General features: G+C 44.5%; 1 protein-coding gene across 5 annotated transcripts in view; it reads right to left on the bottom strand.

Annotated features, from left to right (window-relative positions):
• The window catches only part of IL34 (interleukin 34), a 699,141-nt gene that overhangs the window by 423,555 nt on the left and 248,333 nt on the right, over window positions 1-27,253 (bottom strand). For all 5 annotated transcript variants that reach the window (XR_015302449.1, XM_086945282.1, XM_086945285.1 and 2 more), the window contains one exon: window positions 657-737. Coding sequence is in view for 4 of the 5 variants with exons in the window: in XM_086945282.1 (XP_086801408.1) it covers window positions 657-737 (81 nt within the window). In the remaining variant the exon portion in view is untranslated. The remainder of the gene's footprint in view (window positions 1-656; window positions 738-27,253) is intronic.

Below are 27,253 nucleotides of genomic sequence, written 5' to 3'. Positions count from 1 at the left end.
ATTTAGAGAATGTATAACAGTTTGGGCATGAAGTTAATTTTGATGCACGTTATTTGTCCTAGCAACGAAATGTAGTTGGCCTAATCTGGATATGTCTGTAACCGATCTATCTAGCGTGTGTGGGACATTCGATGCATGTAGTGAGGATACAGCTGTAGGAAGAGACACACCTTAGTATTTTATAGGGCCATCGGTGACACTGAGGCCTTCACTTGTTAGTATGGTTTCTGTCTGTATGGGTATAGTTGCTCCTTTTGCAGACATATTGGCTCGAGGAGACAGGAGGAGGGAAAATAAGAGGGACTGCAAAGGTTTGGTGTTTTTCAATTGACAATGCGCTTGTCTGTTATGAGGTGGACAGTTTGTACAGACTTGGGCCAAGAAGGAAAAATCAGAGTAAGATTACTGGTTAGCGTTTGGCTTATGTGTGGTGATGAACAGTGACAATAGTCTGACCAGCACATCTTGCAAAAGCTAGGGTATTCTTTGCGCAGATTTTTTTGTTGTTGAATGTTTTTGAATTGTATTTATTGATCTATAGAACCACAGTAAACACTGCAACAATAAGGTGCCTGTAAGCACTATCTACAGCAACTGAGAGCTGCAAGCACAAGGCCACAAGTTTCACTTGTCATACTCACTGCATCAGATCTTACCAACAATCGAGTCACGTTTCTCTTCCGGAAAATCAGAATGCGAGGGACATCAATCGTGTAGTTAATTGGGAAGTTGTACTTCTGTGGAAAAAAAAGGAAGGTGAAATGCTGAGTGCAAGGTAGGACATTTATTTAGTAACATTCCTGAACAGCGTGGCAATGCCGTCACATTTTTGTGTTTGGACACTTTAAGGTGTGTGCCTTGGAACAATCCCCAATGGTCAGCGATGAATTAATGGGGCCACTTTGACCAGTAGTATGCCTGCTCCGAGGCGCACATCTGTAGGTGATCAAACACACAGGTATAAAAATACAAATAGATATTATATTAAAGTGAAAACAATCATATAAGCTCCATCTTCTGCCGGTACTGTTAATTTGCCATAATAAGAACAACTTCCTGTTGGTGAATTCAGTGGGAAGGGACCCCCTACTCCCCCCAAAAAGGCCTCCAAGATCTTAGCCTACCTTGTCATAATGAAGGAAAAACTACTTGTTTGAAATAGGTTCTCAGTTTCAGACATCGGTTTAAAGCTCTTTGCATCAGCACCTGAAAGAACAGGGGTCGGTGCGAACACCCAAGGGGCAAGCATACATTGCTTGGTATGAAATACTATGCAGGACAAAACCTAGGGCGCCCTTTAAAATGCTGCTGGAGCATCCGCAATGCCGCCGGTGTTTCCAAATATTTGGCAGAGGGAGGCTGTGCAGTTAGGTCAGCTTTCAGTAAAGAGCCCTCAGGAAGAATCCACACTGCCTACAAAGAAACAGGAGCACTGAGCATATCACCAGGCAAGACAAAAAGGTCCAAGATATTATGGACTAATACAGTCCAAGGTTTGCAGAACCCAAATGGAAAGCCTTGCAATGTGTATCTGCATGAAGGGGACCACGTTTGGAAGCAGCAAAAGTGTGATCTGACTTGGCAAAGAAGGAGCCATGTGGCACAGGTAAGTGCTCCTTCTTAGACAATACAAAACAACATCTGCATGCCTCCTGCTAGACTTGCAAAAGAATCCAGAGCGACACCAGCCTCATCAACAAAGTTGGCTCTGTGACTTCCTGGGTAACTGCAGCTTGCTACCTCTTACCAAAGGAAAATAACCTATGTCCAATATTGCGCTCGATCTTTACTTATCTTACAGAGTGAATTACTGCTGTGAAAAGCACAGGTTCAATTTTAATTCAGTATGTGTACCCTGAGTAATTCTTTTAAAGGTCGTTTTTCAAATTTTTTGTGAAGACCATCGAATTAATCAACCTGTTAACAACATTTCACTGAATATGTGAGAATGTATATATCTTGAGCAAAAGTCATCTAATTTTCTCACTTATTGTTTGATTTATTTTGCAATTTGACATCCTTCAAAAACTAAAAAAGTAGATCACAGATCCTTTTTGAATTACCTTCAACACGTAGTATTGCTCCCGATTTTTTGAGAATTCCTCGTTAAGTTCATATTCCTAATTTTTGTGCCTTACACCCTCATTTGTTTTTGTACTTATTTAGGTACAACCGCATTCCACAAGAATATCTGTTCACAAAAACTAACACTTTCAGGAGTGTGGTTGCATATAGCGGTGAAGTGGAAGGGATTTGCTGTTCACAAACTGTACTTCGATAATTACAACAGCCAACAAGCATTGGCACAGGCACAGCCAATAGGTCGCGCCTTTGGAACCTTATAAGTGTTTAAGCAGATATTTATTTTGCCTATGTCTTTAAGCTGTGCTTTAGAGAAGTCTGCAGCATGCTGAAAAGTTATAATAAAGAAGTGTCAGAAGCATTTTTGTTACCTTATATATGACCAAGAAAGCATGATGTACAACTGAACGATACATAGAAACCCAGTTTTTACAATGGTGATGTCAGTTGCGTGAGTACATACATGTAAAAAACAAAAAAAGTTGACATTTCAATCCTCGGGTCAAAAAATGAAATGGTTTCATCATCAGGTGGAGCAGCGGAAAAAGCATGAAAGAGCTGACAGAGGCTATATATTATTTTTAAAATAGTCTCTTGTATAATTCAATCCAAGCACTCTGTTAGACGAAAAAGATGGGACCTACTGCCAAAAGCACGAGGTGAGAAAGTAATACTCCTCTGGGCTGCGCCAACACGTAACTGACAGTTTGATGCCAATGACTGAAAGGAGGTTAGTGTGTGGTATCCTGAGTTTCTTGCCTTCAGCTGCATCCTCATGGCAGCACTTAGTAAATTACAACATTTCAACCATTGTTCTAAATAGCTGGGGATTTTATAGCTTTAATCAAATTATTTGAGAACTAGAGTTAGAATAGTAAAAAAGCCGCCAGGAATATTTGGTACAAACCGCACCTCCCCCGAATATACTATGACTTGCATTAGACTACTAAAAGAGTTTTTCCAGCACGCATTAAAGACTCTGCTGTCCTGATGGGTCTGTCCCATCATGACTTCCCTGAGTGTGCAGATCAACTCACATTAGATGTGTTTGTTTTAAAGCTAAACTGAACTCTATAATGTCCACCATGTGTGCGCACACTAGCCATCATGTTTTTTTTACTTCATTCTTAATTTACAATACCGAAAGGGTTGTTGTAAATGTCAGATCAATACATTTAGAAAAGGATGAACAAGGATATTGCACAATGATGTAAATAGCTATTCGACTCTGAACGAGCTACAGATGCTTGGCCTTCAAAACAAATGTAAAAAAAAACATGTAGCAGGGCCACAAATGGGCTAAAAGTTAGCAGCTGCCAGGTTCTCGAAAAAACAGTAAAGAAAAAAAAGGTGGAGGGGAGATGTTGAGGAAGCCTGAGGCAGCAACAAAATCGCAAAAAGAGTGGTCGAGTCAGTAGCAGTGCACAGATGCCAGGACCGTGCTAAAAACAAAACTAAATAATATTCAAAATAAGGTGGGAAGGACAAGGAAGAGTGCGTGGAACGTGATGTACACCATAAAGTGAGTAAATGCAAGTAGAAATATAGGCCACTCACATCAGCAATGGAAGGATACAATTAATCCTATCAGAAAACAAGCATTTGCAATGCAATAGGTCTCGCATTATTTAAGTTTGAGCTATTAGCATTGTAAATGGCAATTGTTTTTTGCTTTATGCTATATTTTTTTTTTACATAAAAAGCTTCATATAAAATATGTTTTATTAAAGTTATTTATGCAGTATCTAAATTTTGTTTGCATAAAACAGTATAATAATATCTTAGTAAAAAAGTCAAATATTTTAATGGAAATTCACCAAACGTTCATTTATGTGTTGGTTTTGAAAATAGCTAAATTAATAGCTTTGTCATTTACAATGCCAATAGTTATAACTTTCGCAAATGTGACACCTATAGCATTTGTAATGCAACATTTGTATTTACGTGACTTAGATGTATTGATATTACAAATAACAATGGCTTTTAATTTTTTTTAATACTTAATAAAAGTGATTGTAATTTATAATGGCAATAGCTTAAACTTTTGTAAATAACTTTTGTGAAGATTATGTTCAGTGTATTTTATTGTAACAAAATCCAAGAACAGAAGTGAAATATTAACATCTTTTTGTGACATTTGTAATAAAGCTTGAAACATTGAGAGAACATATTTGTGCTGTGGTGGTGCTGAGTGATGCTGTGGTGGTGCTGAATGGGGCTGTGGTGATGCTGAGTGATGCAGTGGTGGTGCTGAGTGGTGCTATGGTGGTGCTGTGGTGGTGCTGAGTGATGCTGAGTGATGCTGTGGTGGTGCTGAGTGGTGCTGTGGTGGTTCTGAGTGATGCTGTGGTGGTTCTGACTGATAATGTGGTGGTGCTGAGTGACTGTACTCACTGTCACTCTGCACTCACTGTCACTCTGCACGCACTGTCACTCTGCACGCACTGTCACTCTGCACGCACTGTCACTCTGCACGCACTCTGCACTCACTGTCACTCTGCACTCACTGTCACTCTGCACTCACTGTCACTCTGCACTCACTGTCACTCTGCACTCACTGTCACTCTGCACTCACTCTGCACTCACTGTCACTCTGCACTCACTCTGCACTCACTGTCACTCTGCACTCACTCTGCACTCACTGTCACTCTGCACTCACTGTCACTCTGCACTCACTGTCACTCTGCACTCACTGTCACTCTGCACGCACTCTGCACTCACTGTCACTCTGCACTCACTGTCACTCTGCACTCACTCTGCACTCACTGTCACTCTGCACTCACTCTGCACTCACTGTCACTCTGCACTCACTGTCACTCTGCACTCACTGTCACTCTGCACTCACTGTCACTCTGCACTCACTGTCACTCTGCACTCACTGTCACTCTGCACTCACTGTCACTCTTCACTCTGCACTCACTGTCACTCTGCACTCACTGTCACTCTGCACTCACTGTCACTCTGCACTCACTGTCACTCTGCACTCACTGTCACTCTGCACTCACTGTCACTCCGCACTCACTGTCACTCCGCACTCACTGTCACTCTGCACTCACTGTCACTCTGCACTCACTGTCACTCTGCACTCTGCACTCACTGTCACTCTGCACTCACTGTCACTCTGCACTCACTGTCACTTCGCACTCACTGTCACTCCGCACTCACTGTCACTCTGCACTCACTGTCACTCTGCACTCACTGTCACTCTGCACTCACTGTCACTCTGCACTCACTGTCACTTTGCACTCACTGTCACTCCGCACTCACTGTCACTCTGCACTCACTGTCACTCTGCACTCACTCTGCACTCACTGTCACTCTGCACGCACTCTGCACTCACTGTCACTCCGCACTCACTGTCACTCTGCACTCACTGTCACTCTGCATGCACTCTGCACTCACTGTCACTCTGCACTCACTGCATGCACTCTGCACTCACTGTCACTCTGCACTCACTCTGCACTCACTGTCACTCTGCACTCACTGTCACTCTGCACTCACTGTCACTCTGCACTCACTGTCACTCTGCACTCACTGTCACTCTGCATGCACTCTGCACTCACTGTCACTCTGCACTCACTGCATGCACTCTGCACTCACTGTCACTCTGCACTCACTCTGCACTCATCATTACTGTTCCTTTTGTGGCATAAAACGGGTACCTCTTCTGCGTGCACTGGTTTATGTCAGAGGAGCTAAGCTTGGTCAATGTCTGAACAAAATGGCAAAATGATATGTTCCTGCAACAGCACAAGGCCGTAGATTAGAAGCTACGAGGTAAGAGACAAAATGTACCCGCAATACCAAAGTACTAAACGTTTCACTGTATCTTGGAGGAATGTACTTACAAAAAAAAAAATCAATCACCCATAACAACGAACCCACCCGACCCGTCCTTATCAAAACAGATCAGACGAAGACTTGATGGAGAGGGCCAGGCACACAACCCGGCCATCGGTCGCCTGGGAAACCAGATCCATCCACGGCTCAGGAGTCCTCTGTGCGTGGACAGGGTGTACTCCAGGAATCAAGTCCGTGCAATTGTACCTAATAATTTTCTCATAAAAAACTCACTGCGCATTCCACCCTCAACGAACAACACGCTTGGCAAAACAACATGCACGGCAAAGGAAACCGGCCGCTCGCACACTCTCCTCTCCTGCCTCCTTGTATCATACCAAGTCACGGACATGCGCAGACGTCGTGATGCGCATTTGATTCAAGTATTTTACAGTTTTATAAAAAATACTCACTGCGCATTCACCAATCAACGCGCGCGGGAAAGGAAACCGCCGCGCACACGCTCCTTTGCCCTAAGGTAAGCAATTACGGCGGACTCCCGCTTTCGTTTTCCGCCGGCCTGCGAACAGGAAGTCAGGCAGGCCGGGCGGGACAACCGGAAGTAGGAGGGCGGGAGCCTACCCCGCCTCCCACGGAAGAGCCGCGATTGTTTGGCGCACCGGAGCAGGCAGGAGCCTACCCTGCGCCCCGGTGCCGAAGAAGGGAAGAAGAGTCTTGCTGCCGGTGGGAGCCGCTGCACTGAGGATGCCGGTGAGTGGGGCGTCGCCTTGTTGGGGGGGGGCGGGGGGCATCTGTGTGCGCGCGCGCGGCGGCGGACTGTGTATGTGTGTGAGCGTGCATGTGTGTGTGTATGTGTATGTGTCCTGGAGTCTGTGTGTATGCGTGTGTGTGACGGGGGGGGTTGCCTGTCTGGGTGCCTGCGTGTCTGTGTAAGTGTAAATGCGTGTGCGTGTGTGTGGAGCCGAGAGGAGAGGGGCTGGTGTGTGTGGAGGGGTCTCTGTGTATGCGTGTAGGTGACGGGGGTGTGCCTGTGTATGCGTGTGTATGTGCGCATGCGTGAGTGCTGTGTATGCGTGTGGCTGTGATGTGCGCATGCGTGAATGTTGACGCGCGTGCACGCAGCTCAATCCACGCTCGTCACAGTTTTGTGTCCCTCATTCCCCCGTGTCAGCCGACTATAAGTCTCCGCCCTGGACGCATCCTTCGGATGCGAATTCCAGGGCGAGACCTACAAATGGAAAGCAGCAATGCTCTAAAGTGATAAAAACAAGAAGAAAGCCAGGGAATAAGGAGCAGGGACAGGACAAGAACGACATGAGATCAAGAGCAAGGGGCCGGCTCAAAGACCATTCTAGGTATCCCATATTATAGACAAGCATTTGCAATGCAATAGGTCTCGCATTATTTATGTTTGAGCTATTAGCATTGTAAATGGCAATTGTTTTTTGCTTTATGCTATATTTTTTTTTTACATAAAAAGCTTCATATAAAATATGTTTTATTAAAGTTATTTATGCAGTATCTAAATTTTGTTTGCATAAAACAGTATAATAATATCTTAGTAAAAAAGTCAAATATTTTAATGGAAATTCACCAAACGTTCATTTATGTGTTGGTTTTGAAAATAGCTAAATTAATAGCTTTGTCATTTACAATGCCAATAGTTATAACTTTCGCAAATGTGACACCTATAGCATTTGTAATGCAACATTTGTATTTACGTGACTTAGATGTATTGATATTACAAATAACAATGGCTTTTAATTTTTTTTAATACTTAATAAAAGTGATTGTAATTTATAATGGCAATAGCTTAAACTTTTGTAAATAACTTTTGTGAAGATTATGTTCAGTGTATTTTATTGTAACAAAATCCAAGAACAGAAGTGAAATATTAACATCTTTTTGTGACATTTGTAATAAAGCTTGAAACATTGAGAGAACATATTTGTGCTGTGGTGGTGCTGAGTGATGCTGTGGTGGTGCTGAATGGGGCTGTGGTGATGCTGAGTGATGCAGTGGTGGTGCTGAGTGGTGCTATGGTGGTGCTGTGGTGGTGCTGAGTGATGCTGAGTGATGCTGTGGTGGTGCTGAGTGGTGCTGTGGTGGTTCTGAGTGATGCTGTGGTGGTTCTGACTGATAATGTGGTGGTGCTGAGTGACTGTACTCACTGTCACTCTGCACTCACTGTCACTCTGCACGCACTGTCACTCTGCACGCACTGTCACTCTGCACGCACTGTCACTCTGCACGCACTCTGCACTCACTGTCACTCTGCACTCACTGTCACTCTGCACTCACTGTCACTCTGCACTCACTGTCACTCTGCACTCACTGTCACTCTGCACTCACTGTCACTCTGCACTCACTCTGCACTCACTGTCACTCTGCACTCACTCTGCACTCACTGTCACTCTGCACTCACTCTGCACTCACTGTCACTCTGCACTCACTGTCACTCTGCACTCACTGTCACTCTGCACTCACTGTCACTCTGCACGCACTCTGCACTCACTGTCACTCTGCACTCACTGTCACTCTGCACTCACTCTGCACTCACTGTCACTCTGCACTCACTCTGCACTCACTGTCACTCTGCACTCACTGTCACTCTGCACTCACTGTCACTCTGCACTCACTGTCACTCTGCACTCACTGTCACTCTGCACTCACTGTCACTCTGCACTCACTGTCACTCTTCACTCTGCACTCACTGTCACTCTGCACTCACTGTCACTCTGCACTCACTGTCACTCTGCACTCACTGTCACTCTGCACTCACTGTCACTCTGCACTCACTGTCACTCCGCACTCACTGTCACTCCGCACTCACTGTCACTCTGCACTCACTGTCACTCTGCACTCACTGTCACTCTGCACTCTGCACTCACTGTCACTCTGCACTCACTGTCACTCTGCACTCACTGTCACTTCGCACTCACTGTCACTCCGCACTCACTGTCACTCTGCACTCACTGTCACTCTGCACTCACTGTCACTCTGCACTCACTGTCACTCTGCACTCACTGTCACTTTGCACTCACTGTCACTCCGCACTCACTGTCACTCTGCACTCACTGTCACTCTGCACTCACTCTGCACTCACTGTCACTCTGCACGCACTCTGCACTCACTGTCACTCCGCACTCACTGTCACTCTGCACTCACTGTCACTCTGCATGCACTCTGCACTCACTGTCACTCTGCACTCACTGCATGCACTCTGCACTCACTGTCACTCTGCACTCACTCTGCACTCACTGTCACTCTGCACTCACTGTCACTCTGCACTCACTGTCACTCTGCACTCACTGTCACTCTGCACTCACTGTCACTCTGCATGCACTCTGCACTCACTGTCACTCTGCACTCACTGCATGCACTCTGCACTCACTGTCACTCTGCACTCACTCTGCACTCATCATTACTGTTCCTTTTGTGGCATAAAACGGGTACCTCTTCTGCGTGCACTGGTTTATGTCAGAGGAGCTAAGCTTGGTCAATGTCTGAACAAAATGGCAAAATGATATGTTCCTGCAACAGCACAAGGCCGTAGATTAGAAGCTACGAGGTAAGAGACAAAATGTACCCGCAATACCAAAGTACTAAACGTTTCACTGTATCTTGGAGGAATGTACTTACAAAAAAAAAAATCAATCACCCATAACAACGAACCCACCCGACCCGTCCTTATCAAAACAGATCAGACGAAGACTTGATGGAGAGGGCCAGGCACACAACCCGGCCATCGGTCGCCTGGGAAACCAGATCCATCCACGGCTCAGGAGTCCTCTGTGCGTGGACAGGGTGTACTCCAGGAATCAAGTCCGTGCAATTGTACCTAATAATTTTCTCATAAAAAACTCACTGCGCATTCCACCCTCAACGAACAACACGCTTGGCAAAACAACATGCACGGCAAAGGAAACCGGCCGCTCGCACACTCTCCTCTCCTGCCTCCTTGTATCATACCAAGTCACGGACATGCGCAGACGTCGTGATGCGCATTTGATTCAAGTATTTTACAGTTTTATAAAAAATACTCACTGCGCATTCACCAATCAACGCGCGCGGGAAAGGAAACCGCCGCGCACACGCTCCTTTGCCCTAAGGTAAGCAATTACGGCGGACTCCCGCTTTCGTTTTCCGCCGGCCTGCGAACAGGAAGTCAGGCAGGCCGGGCGGGACAACCGGAAGTAGGAGGGCGGGAGCCTACCCCGCCTCCCACGGAAGAGCCGCGATTGTTTGGCGCACCGGAGCAGGCAGGAGCCTACCCTGCGCCCCGGTGCCGAAGAAGGGAAGAAGAGTCTTGCTGCCGGTGGGAGCCGCTGCACTGAGGATGCCGGTGAGTGGGGCGTCGCCTTGTTGGGGGGGGGCGGGGGGCATCTGTGTGCGCGCGCGCGGCGGCGGACTGTGTATGTGTGTGAGCGTGCATGTGTGTGTGTATGTGTATGTGTCCTGGAGTCTGTGTGTATGCGTGTGTGTGACGGGGGGGGTTGCCTGTCTGGGTGCCTGCGTGTCTGTGTAAGTGTAAATGCGTGTGCGTGTGTGTGGAGCCGAGAGGAGAGGGGCTGGTGTGTGTGGAGGGGTCTCTGTGTATGCGTGTAGGTGACGGGGGTGTGCCTGTGTATGCGTGTGTATGTGCGCATGCGTGAGTGCTGTGTATGCGTGTGGCTGTGATGTGCGCATGCGTGAATGTTGACGCGCGTGCACGCAGCTCAATCCACGCTCGTCACAGTTTTGTGTCCCTCATTCCCCCGTGTCAGCCGACTATAAGTCTCCGCCCTGGACGCATCCTTCGGATGCGAATTCCAGGGCGAGACCTAAAAAACTGACCTCCAGCAATAGACTATATGTTAGGAACTAAAACGTCCTAAGACTTACTGGTCAGCCACAGCCTGACTGACACTATTCAAAGTCAGACACAATCAGACTCTCTGGTAATCAACAAAAGCCTGTCACATCTCCAATACCTTGAAAGAATGTCATTAGCTCCGCAGCAGAATCCACTTAGTTTGCAGTATGAGCTACAAGGAGCTCTATCTGAGTGAACACGACACTCTTGACTCTAAACTCAACAGGGCGGGTGGCACTACTAGGGTGTGCCCCCCTGACCACTCTAAATCTAAAGGACTTGAAGTTAACTTTGTAGACTTTATATGCATATTGACCAAGACTCAGGAACTACATCCCCTTGTATTTTAGACTCGCTCCTTAGATGGTGCATTATAGGAAAGATCTCCATCCCCACCTCTTCAAGATGTTTCTACCAATTGGGACAGAACCTTTTACCTATTTCACTTTACCCCACTGTTATGTTGTGTATCTAATACAGTCTTACGCAATTGTTGCACTGAGTTCTCATTTTAAAGGTACCTGCATGCATCTAACCTCATGGAGCAACATACTCTGTTGTATGTGTAGCACTTTGTTGCCCACTGGGTCATGCTTCATATGCGCAAATACAATAAATGCATAAAAGAAGTACTTTCTCCCTTCACACGAATACTCCCTGGAAGGGAGCCTGTGGGTTGGGAAGATTTCTATAGGGAAAATAAGTAGAGAATCCCATACGATTCAGTGTAGGAAGAAAGTAACTAGACCCTACTGAGGGGAGGCTAGTACATGTTCGCTCTGTGAGTCTGTGAATGGGACTTTAACTGCCAAAAAAGAATTCTTAGGAAACCGGATTAGTGAGGTTTAACGGAGAATAGAAGGCAATATTGTACCTGGGAAAAGGTGGTGTACTACAGGAACTGTGGAAGTGAAAAGGGGTTTGGGGTCAAAAGAGTTGCTCTAGGAAAGATAATAGACAGGAGAATGAATGACTCCGAAAAGAGTACCGCCCCGTTTGGAAATCTCTTATGAGGAACAGGGGTGGAAAAAGCCAATCGAAGGTGGTGAAATGCAGACAAATCTAATAAAATCAACTTTTGGGAACCTCAGAGATGAAAGGTAAAAACATGGCAATTTTATAGACAAGAAGGCATCGCGTGGGATTCTCAGGCTAAAAAGGGAGGCTACTGGGGTGAAAGGGAGGGCAATGCGTGAGAACCTACGAGATGATGTCGGACAGATAGCCTTTGGGGGTGAAATATCTGGGATAGGGCATGCATATCGTTCACAGATGTTCTTAAAGCGGCTACCTTTAATTTCTTATTCAAGTGCAATCCGGGCTACCTTGAACTGCCATAGAGAATGTTAGTTTTTTTGTAAACGAAACTTAAAAGGAAACAGTCATCTAACATTTACCTCAGAGTTAGCCACATATATAGCCTCTACAAAAGAAGGAGGCAAGTGAAGTTTCCGGTGTAAAGCTACTCTGGAAGCACATGTACACTATATTGAGCGTGTACAAGTGTACAAACATTCCGTGTAACTGACGCTGAGCTACCATTGTCGAATGAGGGTTGAAGAAAGGCACTCTTCCCTACCCCATCGCAATTCCCTGCTACATTCAGTACACTGTCCACTGCTTGAAAGGTCTGTACTTACAAATCAGTTTTGCCAGATTTCTCCCAGTTCTTAATCCAATCGGCAGGAAGCACCACCACCGCCATCTTCCCCTCTCTCTAGCACTTGCTCTGGCCTAGGCAGAGAGCCCGGATGTTTGGTTGCACTTCACTTAGGGTCAAAGGTGAAAATGTGCCAAGCACAGACTACTGGGACAGGTAGGGTTCCGTCTTCAGAGAAAACTGCGCATGTCGCGTATGAAACGCTCAGGTATGAAACACTCACTCAAAAAAAGAGAGGCTCGGGTTGTGCCTGATCTTTTGTCGAGATCTTTGCCGTTTACGTAAGAGAGCACTGGAAATTACACAGGGTCAGAGGGGGAAATGTGCCACGCCCAGACTACTGGGACAGATAGGGTTCCGTCTTCAGGGCGCACACAAAAAAGAGAGGCTCGGGTTGTGCTTGCTCGTTCTGCTCGTTTTTGCCTTGCGAGCAGCGGCAGGCGCAATAATTGCAAACAGATGGCGCCGCTGCTCGCTCCCGCAAGGCAAACGCTCTGCATGCACGAGTACTTATTGGAAACATTGCAAAACATGCATGAGTGTCCAAGAAAGTACAGAGCGATGCCAAGAGGTCCCTCTTACTCAGCGCGACTGCAACTCTTTCCTAGAGAAAATTATGGAGGCAGGGACATAAAATAAAACTTCACAGTAATTAATGTTAAAGTAAATTATTAACACTTTTTTAAAATACTTTTATTTTAATGTAAAAAAACGAATTATAAATATTTTATTAAAAGGTTTTAATAACTGTTTTGCAATGTAAAAATAAAAGCAACGTGTAAAACATAAATACAATTATTTTTGTTATATCCTTACATAAATGTCAGTAACTTTTATTAAGTAATAAATATAAAAAATGTATTTTAAGTGTGTTTTATTTTTTAAAACATCTAATTAATTATAATTAATATCATTTAATTTAAAATGTAGTTAACAGATGTTGTGGCTTTAAAAAAATATTTTCCATTAAAAAAACATTAATTTAAATTAACATTTAAGTTACAAATATTTTCCCTGCCCCAATTGCGGAGGTCTCCACCAATTGTGAGGACCAACAAATACAGTCATAACGTCACTAGTAGCAATTTTACAGTCATATATAAAAAAAGTTACTAAGCCCCAACACCTGTTTCAGGGGGAGGGGACATGTATGCCTACACTTTTGAGTAACTTTAGACTCTTAAATGGTGAAAAACCAAAAATAGTAAAGTTACTCAAAATTATATGAGTAGATTTACTCATGTTTAGCTTGCATTTGTGAGTAGGCCCCAAAGACTTGACATAACTGAGTAAAGAGATATTTACAAATATTTTAAAGTATTGTAGATTATACAATATTCACAAGGTAGATTAACTATAGGTTAAAGTTGAGGTGGCAAAGGATAGTCAAGGAGAGCAAGGAAGTAAGGTAGCAGTTTTGTGTGGATGAGAGGAGTTGTAAAGGTTTGTAGGAAGAAAAAGCTCTGAAGTTGAGCAGGAATGTTCTAGTGCAGTGAGGCAAAACGAGTAAATGAGCGGTCATTGATCAGAAAGATTTGTTGCTCTGTTTCGCTTAAATTATGATAAAAAAATATTTTTGATAATCTTTTAGTAATTCCTCTAACTCTTCCAAAGACAACTTTATTCCCCTCTTTTGGAACTCCCTTTAATTTGAATTTGGTAAATTCTCGATCTTATATGAGCTTAGGGTTTTTTAGCAGATATTCGTCCGTGCTCTCTTCCACCTATTATTTCCAAGGGATGGTCCAGGTCCATGAAAGTAATGAAATGGCATTATAAGTTGACCTGCTGAAGTTCAGACCTCTGTTATCATGAGGTACAAACAAGTAAAGGAGGACGTGGATGGAATCCCTTGGCCATTACGAATCCTTGTCCCAACCTAACATGACATGAGCACTTCACTCAAAGAAACAATGTTATGTTATACATATTTCGGAACTTTGAAAGCTACAGACTTTAGGAACTTCAAACTAAATGAAATGCTGCTATTCATTATTTACAGATCGGATGAAGACATAACTAAAATCTTTTCATAAATGACCTTCAAAACGTTTTCTTCTGCATATACTCTACACACATTTATGCATGAAACAACAAGATAAAATAAACACGTAAAGAATGTTGGTGTTTACGAAATGATTAATTTAATACATTCACAAATCACAGAAAATATTGAAAGTTCGTCTGCAGGAACTGATTTTGATTATATCCTTTAATTTTGCAGCAGAACAAAAAACGAACAAATTAGCCCTACTCCTAATTCATATCCTGACATCTAGGGGCATAAAGCACAGGCATATGCCCAAGGACAGATTGCTTTCTACACCGAACAGTGGATCACTTTCCCATTCCTTCAACAGGAAAGTAGACAACGTCATGCCCCATTTCATCGGACTTAAAGCTGTAGAACTATCTTAAATTCTATTCACCAAGACAGCTAATGAGTCATTTTATCTTCTTGCTTTTTTGCATGGTAAACGTTTATCAGGGAGAACATGTAGGCTTTTGATTGGACCTGCTGTATGCAAGCGATAGCTGTGAAATTATTTTGGTTTGTTGATTGACATGAAGAAGATTTAAATTGTATCATTCACCTAGATATTGAGTGTCAGTCAGTAAAACTTTGTTCGGATTTTTTACAACCATAAAAGTATACAAATAAACAACATATCATTCAATAAAATAAGTAGGTTGGGATAATAGAATAATCAATACACATTCTTAAGCCTATAATCATTAAGTCTGAAAAAAATTATTAAAAAAATTATTACAACAACAATTTCATTTTTAAAACGCATAGACCTTCGAATATTTCTCAGCACTTTACTTTTGTCCTTTCATGACTCATTCTCCTTGTCACTTAAAAAATCTGATCACCATCAGTACTCATTACATTTAAGGAACTCTAACTTCTTTTATGTATCTCCCCATGGCATAAACTATATCTAAATAAATCATTTCCACTAAAAGGTTTACAGCTTGCATCCTATTTTTAATATCGTAGTTTTAAAAAATCGGACATAAAAGACCTTCTGGCAATCCAATAATAAATGTAAAATATCGCAGGTAGTTCCTAAAGTGCAGGAGCATTTTCCTTTATTGTTGATTATAGAACTTTTTCCCCCTTTATTCGCGTAGCAAGGATTTACCCCAATTCTCAATCTTAGCACTTCACGCCTTAGCTGGCAACTAGGTAGCCTGTCAATGTAGGGATGGTGTAGTTCATTTTGCCAAGCTGAGGCCATATGGAAGACTGAGCTTTTCCGCAAGAGGTAATCTTGGTCCTGGGCTCGAGAAGTTTCTTTTCCAAGGATCCTAAGTTCCCTCTTATCTATCTTTAATTGGAGTGATTGAGCACACAACTTTAGCTATAACTATAACACGCTTTATTGATAGTGGCTCTAATCCCTTTGCCCAGGTCAGCTCACTATTAGCAATTTCGTTCTTGCACCATTGTGAGATTTTTTGATCATCACCTGACCCCAAGCGCTGCCAGAAGCGTGAAAAATGATCTTTTATTTCTTCCCACACACCTGGCAATTCAATTGTATTTATTCAGTCCATCCTTGGTCACTTCCCATAGATTTCCCCTAGATAGTCCACCCATTTATCCTCAGTCACCGACCACTGAAGGGACCCTAAAACTTTACTGGTGCTTTCCTGTACTAATTTCCAGAACCCTTTCACATTTTTTTCTTAAATTACCTCTAATAAATTTGCCCAACATCTGTCCATATAAATACTTTTTTTATTCCTAATAATTACTTTATATTTTGACCATAAATTCTGTAGGTTAAATAACAGTTCATCATTGTGCCTACTTTTAAGGCTTCTTTCCTTTTGCCTAATGCTAGCTTTTACTTTACAGCATTCCTCATCAAACCATGGAGTGGTATTAATATGGGATCTTTCCTTACTTCCTGTCCCGGTCTTACCACATTTAATTTTCTATCCTAAGGCATTCTACCAATAGCCTTATTGAATATTCGTACCAGATGTTATCATCCTCAGATGGTAATTTTTCTAATGTGAGAGTCAACTGGACTGCACTTAGTTTTTTAATATGCTCTTCTGTAATACTTGTGAGTCCCTTGGGGTAATCTACCTGTACTTGAAGGGCTGTCTCTCTCTAAAACACCCTTTTTGCGCATAGTTTCGTCAACAATGGGTAATGATCACTACCTTCCACCCTTACTACTTCCAATTGCTTGATTAATTCAAAGCTCCAAGCATGTGTAAACATGTAATCGATAGGACACTTTTGCTGCCTATTGTAAAAGTGCGCCTAGCCGGCCGATCAGCTTCCATTCTACCATTTACCCATACCAGGCCCAAAGAACCCAACAATTGTCCAAGCGCCACATCTTGGGATGAAATTTTACCGCTGGGGAACTTAGCAGTCTCTATATTGTAGGCTCTTAGCAAATCTCTGCACCATGAATCTATTTTTAGGGGGTTTAATCTGTGGTTAAAATCGCCCAACATCAAGAACACATCTTTTGGGTAAGTATCACATATGACCTCCATATCCTTTTTAAAACTTTCCAGGACCACATTATAATCATTTTCCTTTCCCTTCTGGATATATACATTAATGATACATATACCTTCATAGCGTGGGTCATTATTCAGTGTCAGCACTCTACTACCTAGCGCCCACTTACATTTTAATTCAAGGGGTTCTATTTTCCTGGCAATTTTCATGGATACCAACGTCAATTGTCCACCTGACAGTCTACCAAAAGACTTCTTCCTAGCTGCTTTCCGATGGTGGGGCAAATCCTTCTGTGACTAGGGTTTTGTTGCACAGCCAAGTCTCCTGCAAACACACGATGTTAATATTCTTAAGAATGCTTTTAAAACTTTCCTGCAGCACTATTCTTTTATAACCATTGATATTCCAAGATAATATAGACAGGCTGTGCAACGACCCAAACTCCTAGTCAATTTCACTCAGGCCCCCATCATCTTCACATTCTATATATGCTAACTCTCTATATCTATTCCTGACCAACATGTCTCCATCATCACTCCCTAGTTCCTTAGGGGCTATTCTAATTTCAAGTTCCTCCTTTTTACCCCAACCGGAGTTAATCATTCTTATTTGCTGTACTGCTAGCCCAGCATGGTTTCTGAGAAAATGTTTCCCCAGCTTATCAATCAGCATTTCCTCCCTTTTTATTATTCTAATGCCTTCCTTTAACATCTCGAGTTCTGCATTTTCCAGTGCTGCTTTTACTAATGCTGAATGTAGGAGAACCTTAGTTACTTCTCGCCCTTTGTTGTTTGCTACAAACCCTACTTCTTTAAGGTCTTCTGAGCTAACATAACGTAGGCTTGCACATTTTGAAAATTAAAAGAGAAGTTGAGAGCGATTTAGGGGGTTTAGTTTTCTAGCTCTTTTCCCACGTTTTCCCTGCCCTAGAGGATCCAAAAAGAGCAAAAGGTCCTGGTATCGTTCTAGCTGCACCTCCATTTTTTTCATCATCCCTTCTTCGGTTTTGTTCATCTTTAGTAACTCTCTTCCTAAGGCACCTACCAAGGTTGAGGTTACTAGGTCCTGTGCCTAGAGGCTTACCCAACCCTCATGCCTCGACTCCCACCTTTTCTTCCCGGGGGATTTCCTCAAGCTATCTTTAGAGCTCTTTAAGTCTCTTTTACCTTTTATCTGCCTATTTTGCAGTTCAAGACTACAGGTGGTTACTCCTTTTCTACAAAACGTATCTTTTTAGGTTCTGGGGTCACTTTCCTACCAGTTGACCTTAGTTCTGTCGTTACCCCTTCCCCACTAACCTGTCCCCTTAGGATTTGTCCTTTATGTGGGCATTTTCTCCCCTTACTTGGCAGCGGTATGTATTGCTTATTATTCCTCCTTTCCCCACGTATTTTTATGATCATTGAGCATCGTGATATATATACCGATATATATATCCTTCTGTGGTTGGATAACCCTTACAACCTCTTCCTCCCCACCAACCTTCGTTTTCTGATGGTCTCCTACTGGCCTAACTAAAGAGGGCATTAAACCTTTAATTTGTGTCAGTTCCCCGATCCAATTTTTAAACTGTACACTTTGTGTTTTTAAGATTTCATTGTTTAAGACTGAGACCTCTAATATACCCTGCAAGGTTTTCTGAAGTATCAACATAACCTCTAGCATAGAAGCACTAGAGGTTCCCGTAACCTCCAAGCTATGCAGTGATGGGCATGTTAGATCAGTTCCTATTACATTGGAATTTTCCAGTCTTTCTTCCTCTTTGGGACGGTCTTTCATATGATTAGAGTCTTCCTTACACTGGGATTTACTTTATGAGGCTTCCTCTTCCTCCTCCACCTCTACCTCAGTGTCTTGATCAAACAAGGACCAAAATAACCTTGGGGAAGAGGATAAACGTGGTTCAATGGCGATCTCAGAGGTATTAAAGTATATTTGATTCAGGGAATCCAAACTTAGGACTACCGGGTCCTCGGAAGTTGGCGGAATCTCTACGACACTCAACTCCTTTTCGGCCGTCTCCTTCCCTTTGAAGTGTTTCCCGAAAAAGTCCTTGATCGACTTTGAAACTGACGATCCTCCTTTTGCACCCACTTTCTTTGCTGTCGCTATCTGTGGGGTTGAGTTCAGTGATTGGGTGTTTCTCTTCACTAGTTTTGGTGCTGCCTTGCCTCCATTCCCCTCTCCCATTCCTTTCGGCATTTCAGTTGAATCCTCTGCCCCTGGACTTCTATTTCCTGATTTTTTAGAATTTTTTGGGACTTTACGGGATTTAGCTTTCCCTAAGGCCATCGCTTTCCTTTTCCTCCTATTAGGGCCCCCACGTCCCTAAATTTCATTTATTCAAGTGCGGAGCAACACAAATATTTTCTTTTTCACCAAATGTCCTGATACACTTTAGGTACTCTTGGCCCCAGCTCCACAACACGTATTGAGGTCTATGACTAATTTTACTTCCTCTTATAAAAACTTTACCTACACTCTATAACTTAATTCCACTTACCTCTGTTCTGTGGTCATACACTCTCCCCACGACCACTTCTCTGCACTGCTTCTCTGCCGCACTTCCACCGCTGCAAGTTCCCTGTTGGACTTACTATACCAGTCCTGAGTCAATGGTTCCATGGATAACCAGGTGGAAAAGTGCTGGCTGAGACCCAGCTAGAACTTGTTAGCAGGTCCGTTAGCAAAATAGTCTCCAATCAATTTGCCACCACTTTCCTGCCTGGAGCTTTATGTCAAAGAGCTTCCAGGAGAGTGGGGAATCATCAGTTCCCAGTTTTGAGCCCTCGCGGCTCGCTTCTTCTGCATCCTTTGGCTTCACAGATCCCTTAAAGTATTTAAAAACACTTTTGAGCCCTTGCGGCTCACCGCACCGCTCACGTCTCTTGCGTCTCTGTGTTGCAGGTTAAAAAGTTAAAAACCCTTTTTTGCCCCTCACGGCTCGCGGCGCGAGTCTCCCAAGTCCACCACTTCGCCGCCCGCGCTCGTGCTTGTGCGTCGTGCTCTCCGAAGCGAAGCGTGTTCTGCGCTGTACGACGGCGTTGATCGTGGCGGAAGTGGGAGGTGCTGTGAGGGAGCATCTTCTGACCAAAAACAGAGTGTGTCGGCTACAAACATGCTCGATATTGGGTGATAACAGATTATAGGCCCTTTTTTGATCTTGCTTTGATAAAGCTCTAGCTGTCTTGTCATATGGTTAGGGTGACCAACTGGCATAGGTGCAAATTCAGGACGGTGAGTGTAAAAATTCAGGACAAAGGGTCGAAATTCAGGACACAAATTCAGGACAGGAGGTCAAAATTCAGGACAAAACTTCAGGACAATTGGATACGTTTTACAGACACATCAGAGGTCGCGCAATAGTATAGAAGTAAGCCCAGCCATATCCAAACATATTCAACAATTTGCAAACCTATCCATCATGCATCCTTCCATCTATCATTTCACTCATCCATCCCTCCATCCACACTTTCACTCATCCATCCATTATCCATCCATCCACGCTTTCACCCTATCCATCTGTACACTCATCCATCCACTCTTCCACCCATCCATCCATTCACTCATCCATCCAGCCATTTACCCTTTCACCCATCCAGCCATCCTTTCACTTACTCATCCATCCACTCACCCTTCCACCCATTCACCCTTTTAGTCATCCATCCATCCTCCCTTTCTCTCTCCATCAACCCTTTCACTTAGCCATCCTTCCTTCCATCCATCCACCCACTCATCCATCTACTAATCCACTCATGAATCCATCCATTGACCCTATCACTCATCCATCCTTTCTCTCATCCATTTATCCTTTCACTCCATCACTCATCTATTTATCCTTTTGTCCATCTCACCTCCCTTTCACTCACTCATCCATCCGTGCATCCACCCTTTCACTCATTCGTCCATCCATTCACCCTTGCATTTATCAATTCATCAACCCATCCATCATGTCACTCATCCATCCACTCACTCACTCATCATCCACCTTTTCACTCATCCATGCTTTCACTCACCCACCCACCCTTTTACCCATCCAGCTACCCTTCCACCCATACATCCAGCTATTTCCCTTTTCTCTCTTCCCTCCTTCCACTCACTCATCAATCCATCCATCCTCTCTCATTATCCATCTATTCAATCTTTCATCTCACAGCTGTTACAACGCAACTGCCTTTACATTGCATGCCACTACAACACATGCCATTACAACAAGTGCTATTACAACGCATTATAAGGTAAGTAATAGAGATTTTTTAGTTTTAGGGTGGGTATGGGTTTTGGGGTAGATGGGAATACAAATTTTTACCCCTACACTATCCAACATTTACCCTACTGTTGCCCTAAAAGGATGATGTGTTGTAATGGTATGCGTTGTAATGGTATGTGTTGTAATGGAATGCGTTGTAATGGTAGTTTTAAAAAATGCATTGTAATGGCATGCATTGTAAAATGATGTGATGTAATGGTAGTAGTGATGTCAAAATCGTGTTGTAAAAGCATGCATTGTAATTGTTTGCGTTGTAACTTCATATATTCGTCTGGCGGAGGCGTTCTGGATGGTCTGCAGTTTTAAAAAAAGTTTCTAGGTGGTGGCAGCATAGAGCACGTTGCCGTAATAGAGTCTGCTGCTGACGAGCGCATGGGTGATTGTTTTCCTAGACTCAGTGAGGATCCACTTGAAGATCTTAGGAAGGAGGTGTGTGGAAGCAGGAGGACAAGACAGTGTTGATTTGGCGGTTCATTGAGAGCAAGGAGTCCAAGATGAGGCCAAGGTTTTGTGCGTGGTCCGTGGGTGTGGAGAGGATTCTAAGCGCTGCGGGCCACCAAGAGTCATCCCAGGCCGAGGGGGAGGTTGCCCAGGGGGAGGTCTTCGGTCTTGTTTCAGTTCAGCTTGAGGCAACTGGCCTTCATCCAGGTGACGACTGCCTTTATCCCGTTGTGGAAGCTGCTCTTGGTGTATAAAAAATGTATATAATAAAAAAGAATGCTTTTAATCCGCTGTCACTGAAGAGAGAGGAACTATTTTTAGATGTATGTGGGCAATGTGCACAGCAGAGGCAGCTGGATCAGATCGGGTGATGGCGGCGGACGGGGGAGTAATGTAAAAAAATAAAAACTATTTTATCATCACGTCTCTCCTCTGCGTCGGACACGGACAGGAAGCACCTAGGCTCTCCTGACCAATCACAACGCTGCAATGCAGCGTTGTGAGTGGTCTAAGCGCCACGGTTCAGTGCTCAGATGGAGACTTGGGGCCTGGGCATGTTCTCCACCTAGGCTGTAATGCAGCCTGCGTGGAGAACATGCAAAGTGTGCATGACTGTTAGGCTGGCCCGATAGGGCCAGCTAAACATTCATGCACACTTGGAGTGGGCAAACCTCTCCTCCCCTCCAACCGTCCTGGCCACAAAGCAGCAGGAACAAATAAAACGATAACATTGAGTTATTATCATTTTATTTTTCCTTTAGTTACACTGCTTCAAAGCAGTGGGGCGACGCCACTGGTACACAGGTTTTACGCAGTTCTCATAGTGAGTGGAGCCAAATGGGTAGAAAGGGCTGACACACTGTCCCATGTGAATGACAATTTAACAGACCAATGGATGAAGTCTGCTCTCTTCGAATGTATCTTGTATATGATTTTGTTTAGAAACCATATCTAGGGTGACCAACCGTCCGTAAATTTCACGGACAGTCCGTAATTTCGGCCGTCTGTCCGTTGTCCGTGAAGGATTCTTTAACGGACGCCATGTGTCCGTAATTTTAACCCCAGGCACCGGTCGCAATACCCTACAGCCGGCACAGCTTCCACCCACCTCCCTTCTTGACTCTGATCCAAATCTCAGAAACCAGCAGCATTGGAGAGGCACAACGGGATGGCAGCCCTCACACCTTCAGCCCTTGATGACCCATTAAGAGGTGCTTGAAGGTGACTGAGAGGGAGGGGCTGCAGCTTCAGGAGCAGGGGCATCTATTCAGATGCAAATAGCCCTGAATGCGCCATGTCTCTGCGATTTAGGAGGGCTTCACACATTTCCTTACTGCCCAGGGCCCCAAACATCCTAGAACCGGCCCTGATTACACAGCGGCGCAGCACTGGTTCTCTTCACAGAGCTTAATTAAATATTGTCACTACATTGTGAACAAACCTCAGTTCTTCAAACATGCAGTCTTAATGTAATAAAATAAAGAAATTGCACAATCGCACCCACACTGATTAACAAAGTATGGAGGACAATCAGTCTCCTGGAGTATCTCCTGTAAGTACTGTACATCACAGTGGGGGGTGGCAAAACTAACATTTTGGAAAGAGCCCTACCCCACCCTGGAAGAGACCAAGAATATACTAGAATACTGCATGCCCACCCTGGTAGATCCTGTTCCCCCTCCTGTGATGGCTCCTTCCCTGCCCCATGTGATGGCTCCCCCCCCCTCCCCGATAGGTTGTATGACAGAAGCATGCATGGGTAAACCACGCGTGCCTTTACAATGTGGTCGCAACAACAAAGGAGTCTTAATCATGCATTCCTTTTACTGCGCATGCCTGTACCACGCATGCCTTTACAACAAATGTTGTTGTAAAGGCATGTTTCCTAAAGGGATATGCATTTGAAACTACCACTACCCTGACCCCCTCTCAATCAATCAGTAATCTTATAAAGCACAATTACTTAGCAGTAAGGGTCTCATGGCGCAGATTGAATGGGCGTGCAGTTCAGTCGAAGAGCCAGGTCTTGAGGTCTTTCCAGAATTGCGGCAGTGATGGTGATTGCCTTAGGTGCAGAGGGCAGGGAGTTCCATATCTTCTCAGCAATGTAGGAGAAGGCTGTACCCTCCAGCCTGTGGTCTTGCGAATCCATGGAAGTGTAGCCAGAGCCAGTTAGGCAGTGAGGAAATGTATTGGAGTTGTAGAAGGAGAGGCAGTGGTTGAGGTATGCAGGTCTTGCGTTGTGGAGGGCTTTAAAGGCCTGGGTGAAACTTTTATTGACAGGTACCCAGTGAAGGGTCTCTCCGGTGGCCAGTGATGGGGTTGCGGCACGGGATGTTCAAGGCGGGGTAAACATCCATTACAACACAGTCATTACATCTCACAGCTGTTACAACGCAACTGCCTTTACATTGCATGCCACTACAACACATGCCATTACAACAAGTGCTATTACAACGCATTATAAGGTAAGTAATAGAGATTTTTTAGTTTTAGGGTGGGTATGGGTTTTGGGGTAGATGGGAATACAAATTTTTACCCCTACACTATCCAACATTTACCCTACTGTTGCCCTAAAAGGATGATGTGTTGTAATGGTATGCGTTGTAATGGTATGTGTTGTAATGGAATGCGTTGTAATGGTAGTTTTAAAAAATGCATTGTAATGGCATGCATTGTAAAATGATGTGATGTAATGGTAGTAGTGATGTCAAAATCGTGTTGTAAAAGCATGCATTGTAATTGTTTGCGTTGTAACTTCATATATTCGTCTGGCGGAGGCGTTCTGGATGGTCTGCAGTTTTAAAAAAAGTTTCTAGGTGGTGGCAGCATAGAGCACGTTGCCGTAATAGAGTCTGCTGCTGACGAGCGCATGGGTGATTGTTTTCCTAGACTCAGTGAGGATCCACTTGAAGATCTTAGGAAGGAGGTGTGTGGAAGCAGGAGGACAAGACAGTGTTGATTTGGCGGTTCATTGAGAGCAAGGAGTCCAAGATGAGGCCAAGGTTTTGTGCGTGGTCCGTGGGTGTGGAGAGGATTCTAAGCGCTGCGGGCCACCAAGAGTCATCCCAGGCCGAGGGGGAGGTTGCCCAGGGGGAGGTCTTCGGTCTTGTTTCAGTTCAGCTTGAGGCAACTGGCCTTCATCCAGGTGACGACTGCCTTTATCCCGTTGTGGAAGCTGCTCTTGGTGCCTGTGGATTCGTCTAGGAGGGAGAGAATCAGTTGGGTGTCGTCGGCGTAGGAGACTATGTTAGGTCTATGGTTTCTGACAATGACTGCAAGCGGGTCATGTAGATGTTGATGAGGGTGGGGCTCAGGAAGGATACTTGATCTACAAAACTATTTTCGTGGAACGGCGTAAGGGAAACTTTGCAGTTGGTATAAAAACCGGGGTAGTGACACTATTTTGAAGATTGCAGGGCTGACCAGTTAAAGACAGAGGTAAAACCGACCAGACCCAAACACTGTCTCTCTATCTGGCGAGTACAGGCTCCAGGTTACGCTTCCATGCCAGTGCAGTGTCTGGGGACACAAAAACTCCTAAGTATTTAAACCCACCTGAGGCAATCTGCAGTCCTGATGCCCTACCAAGGTCATGCGGGCGACCACCAAACGAAAACACAGTAGATTTAGATGCATTAAAGTAGAGGCCCGAAGATTCACCAAAGATACGCATAATTTGTAAAATATGGGGTCCAGAGGGGCGGTTAAGTAAAAAGAGTTCATTATCCGCATATAACGCAATCCAATCAGTAACACCTGGTCTCCACTCAATCCACTCAATCCACGCCATCAACCTGAGCATCCATCCTCACCCCCACTGCCAATAGCTCCATGGCAAGAGTGAACAGATGGGGAGACAGGGGACATCCCTGACTCGTCCCTCATTGGATTGGGAACAATTTCAAACTAGCCCCGGCCACCCGGCACCGACGCTGTGTGTATAAGAGTCTAAGATAAGACTGAAATCTAGGGCCGAAATTCAAGCGGCGAAGAAGTGTGAACAAATATAGCCTTATCTATCTTGGCAAGAAGAACTACTGCAGGTCCCTCCAACCTGTCAGCCAACGCCAAGGCAATATATTGGAACCAAATGTTCTGCCGGGTAGCACAATGAGTCATAAATCTAGCTTGGTCGGTATGAATCAAGTCAGGAATGAAGCTTATCAACCTGTTCGCCAGGACCTTCGTTAGTATCTTCACCTCCAGATTTAAGAGGGAAATTGGGAGATATGAAGGATGATCATCATCCGTTGGCCAAGCAGTTTTAGGGAACATCACTATCTAGACTTTTCGCCAGTCAGGAAGAAGAAGATACTCTCAACTGCAGACTGAATCACCCCAACATGTGCTCCTGGAGTTTATACACGAAGGCCTTGAAAAACTCACACTAGAAACCGATAGGTCCCCTTGCCTTCCCAGGGTGCAGCCCCGCCAGGGCAGACAATAGCTCCTCCCTAGTGAGAGCACCGTTTTACAAGGCATGATCAGCAGATGGGAGGGCTTGGAGAGGAAGTGCCATCACAAAGTCCTCAATCTGGTCCTGGGTCAAGACCTCCCATCAAGCGTACACAGTTTTGAAATGGGTAGCAAAACTGCAGGCCACTTCCCAAGGATCACTGAGCAAATGGCCCTACAAAGGGACTGGAGGAATGGCAACGAGGACCATGAGACAATCTATGGAGCATTTTGCTAGACTTGTCACCCCATTGGTAGATGCAGCTCTGGGCCGCTTGCCACGACTGCTTAGCCTCCCCAATTGGAGATGGGACTGGAGGAAGGGCAACGAAGGCCCTGACACAATCTATGAAGCATTTTGCTAGACTTGTCACCCCATTGGTAGATGCAGCTCTGAGCCGCTTGCCCCAATTGGAGATGTTGGTATTGTTGTTGCAATAGACTCAACTGCCCACCCTCCACATGGCTCTGCACATCTAAGTTAGCCATCTGGGCATCAAGATCCACCAAGTCCTATAGCCAACTTCACCACTCCGCAGTAGAAGAACTAATATCCGCCCCCCCCTCCCCACAGTGTGGGTTTCATGGCCTCCCAAAGCTTCACCCGTGAAGGCACCAAATATTTGGTAGTTGTCAGATATTCCTCTATGAAACGTTGAATATGATGTCTATATTTCTGGTTTTGAAGGTGATAAAGCAATAAACACAATTGGAACGCTGGGCGTTGACTGCATAAGCGGAGGACCACTATAGAGTGATCGGAGAGCTTCTGTGCCAGGACTGAGACGTCCGAGATTATGTAAATGTGAAAGTGGAAGAAGAAAATAAAGGCGGGAAAAGGAGTCGTGTGCTGAGGGGAATTAAACAGGTCTCAAAATACCCCTTCCCCCATACTTTGAGAATAGGAATTATCTGTCATGGGGTAGACCACAGCCAGGCCCCACCTGGGGACCCTATCCCAGGCCCTCCTCAATGGATCCCCAAACCCAACACTGTCAATTAGTCGGGGAAACTAATATACTACTCTCAAAGTCTGTTAGTAGCTAATCTCCAGAGCAACACTGGGGTGCGCTGCAGACACCAGAAAGATTTACGGCATGCACCAATGTCATGTAGAAGGCAGCAAGGCAGTCCTCCCATTCACCAAGGGCTCCCCACCATCTGCTGAGGCTCCACCATCCCGCTCATAGC

Source organism: Lissotriton vulgaris, chromosome 12, assembly GCF_964263255.1.
Source record: "Lissotriton vulgaris chromosome 12, aLisVul1.2, whole genome shotgun sequence".
In the NCBI taxonomy this organism is placed as follows: Eukaryota; Metazoa; Chordata; class Amphibia; order Caudata; family Salamandridae; genus Lissotriton; species Lissotriton vulgaris.
Note: the sequence above shows the minus strand (reverse complement) of the source record. Positions and strands in the feature narration are given on the sequence as shown.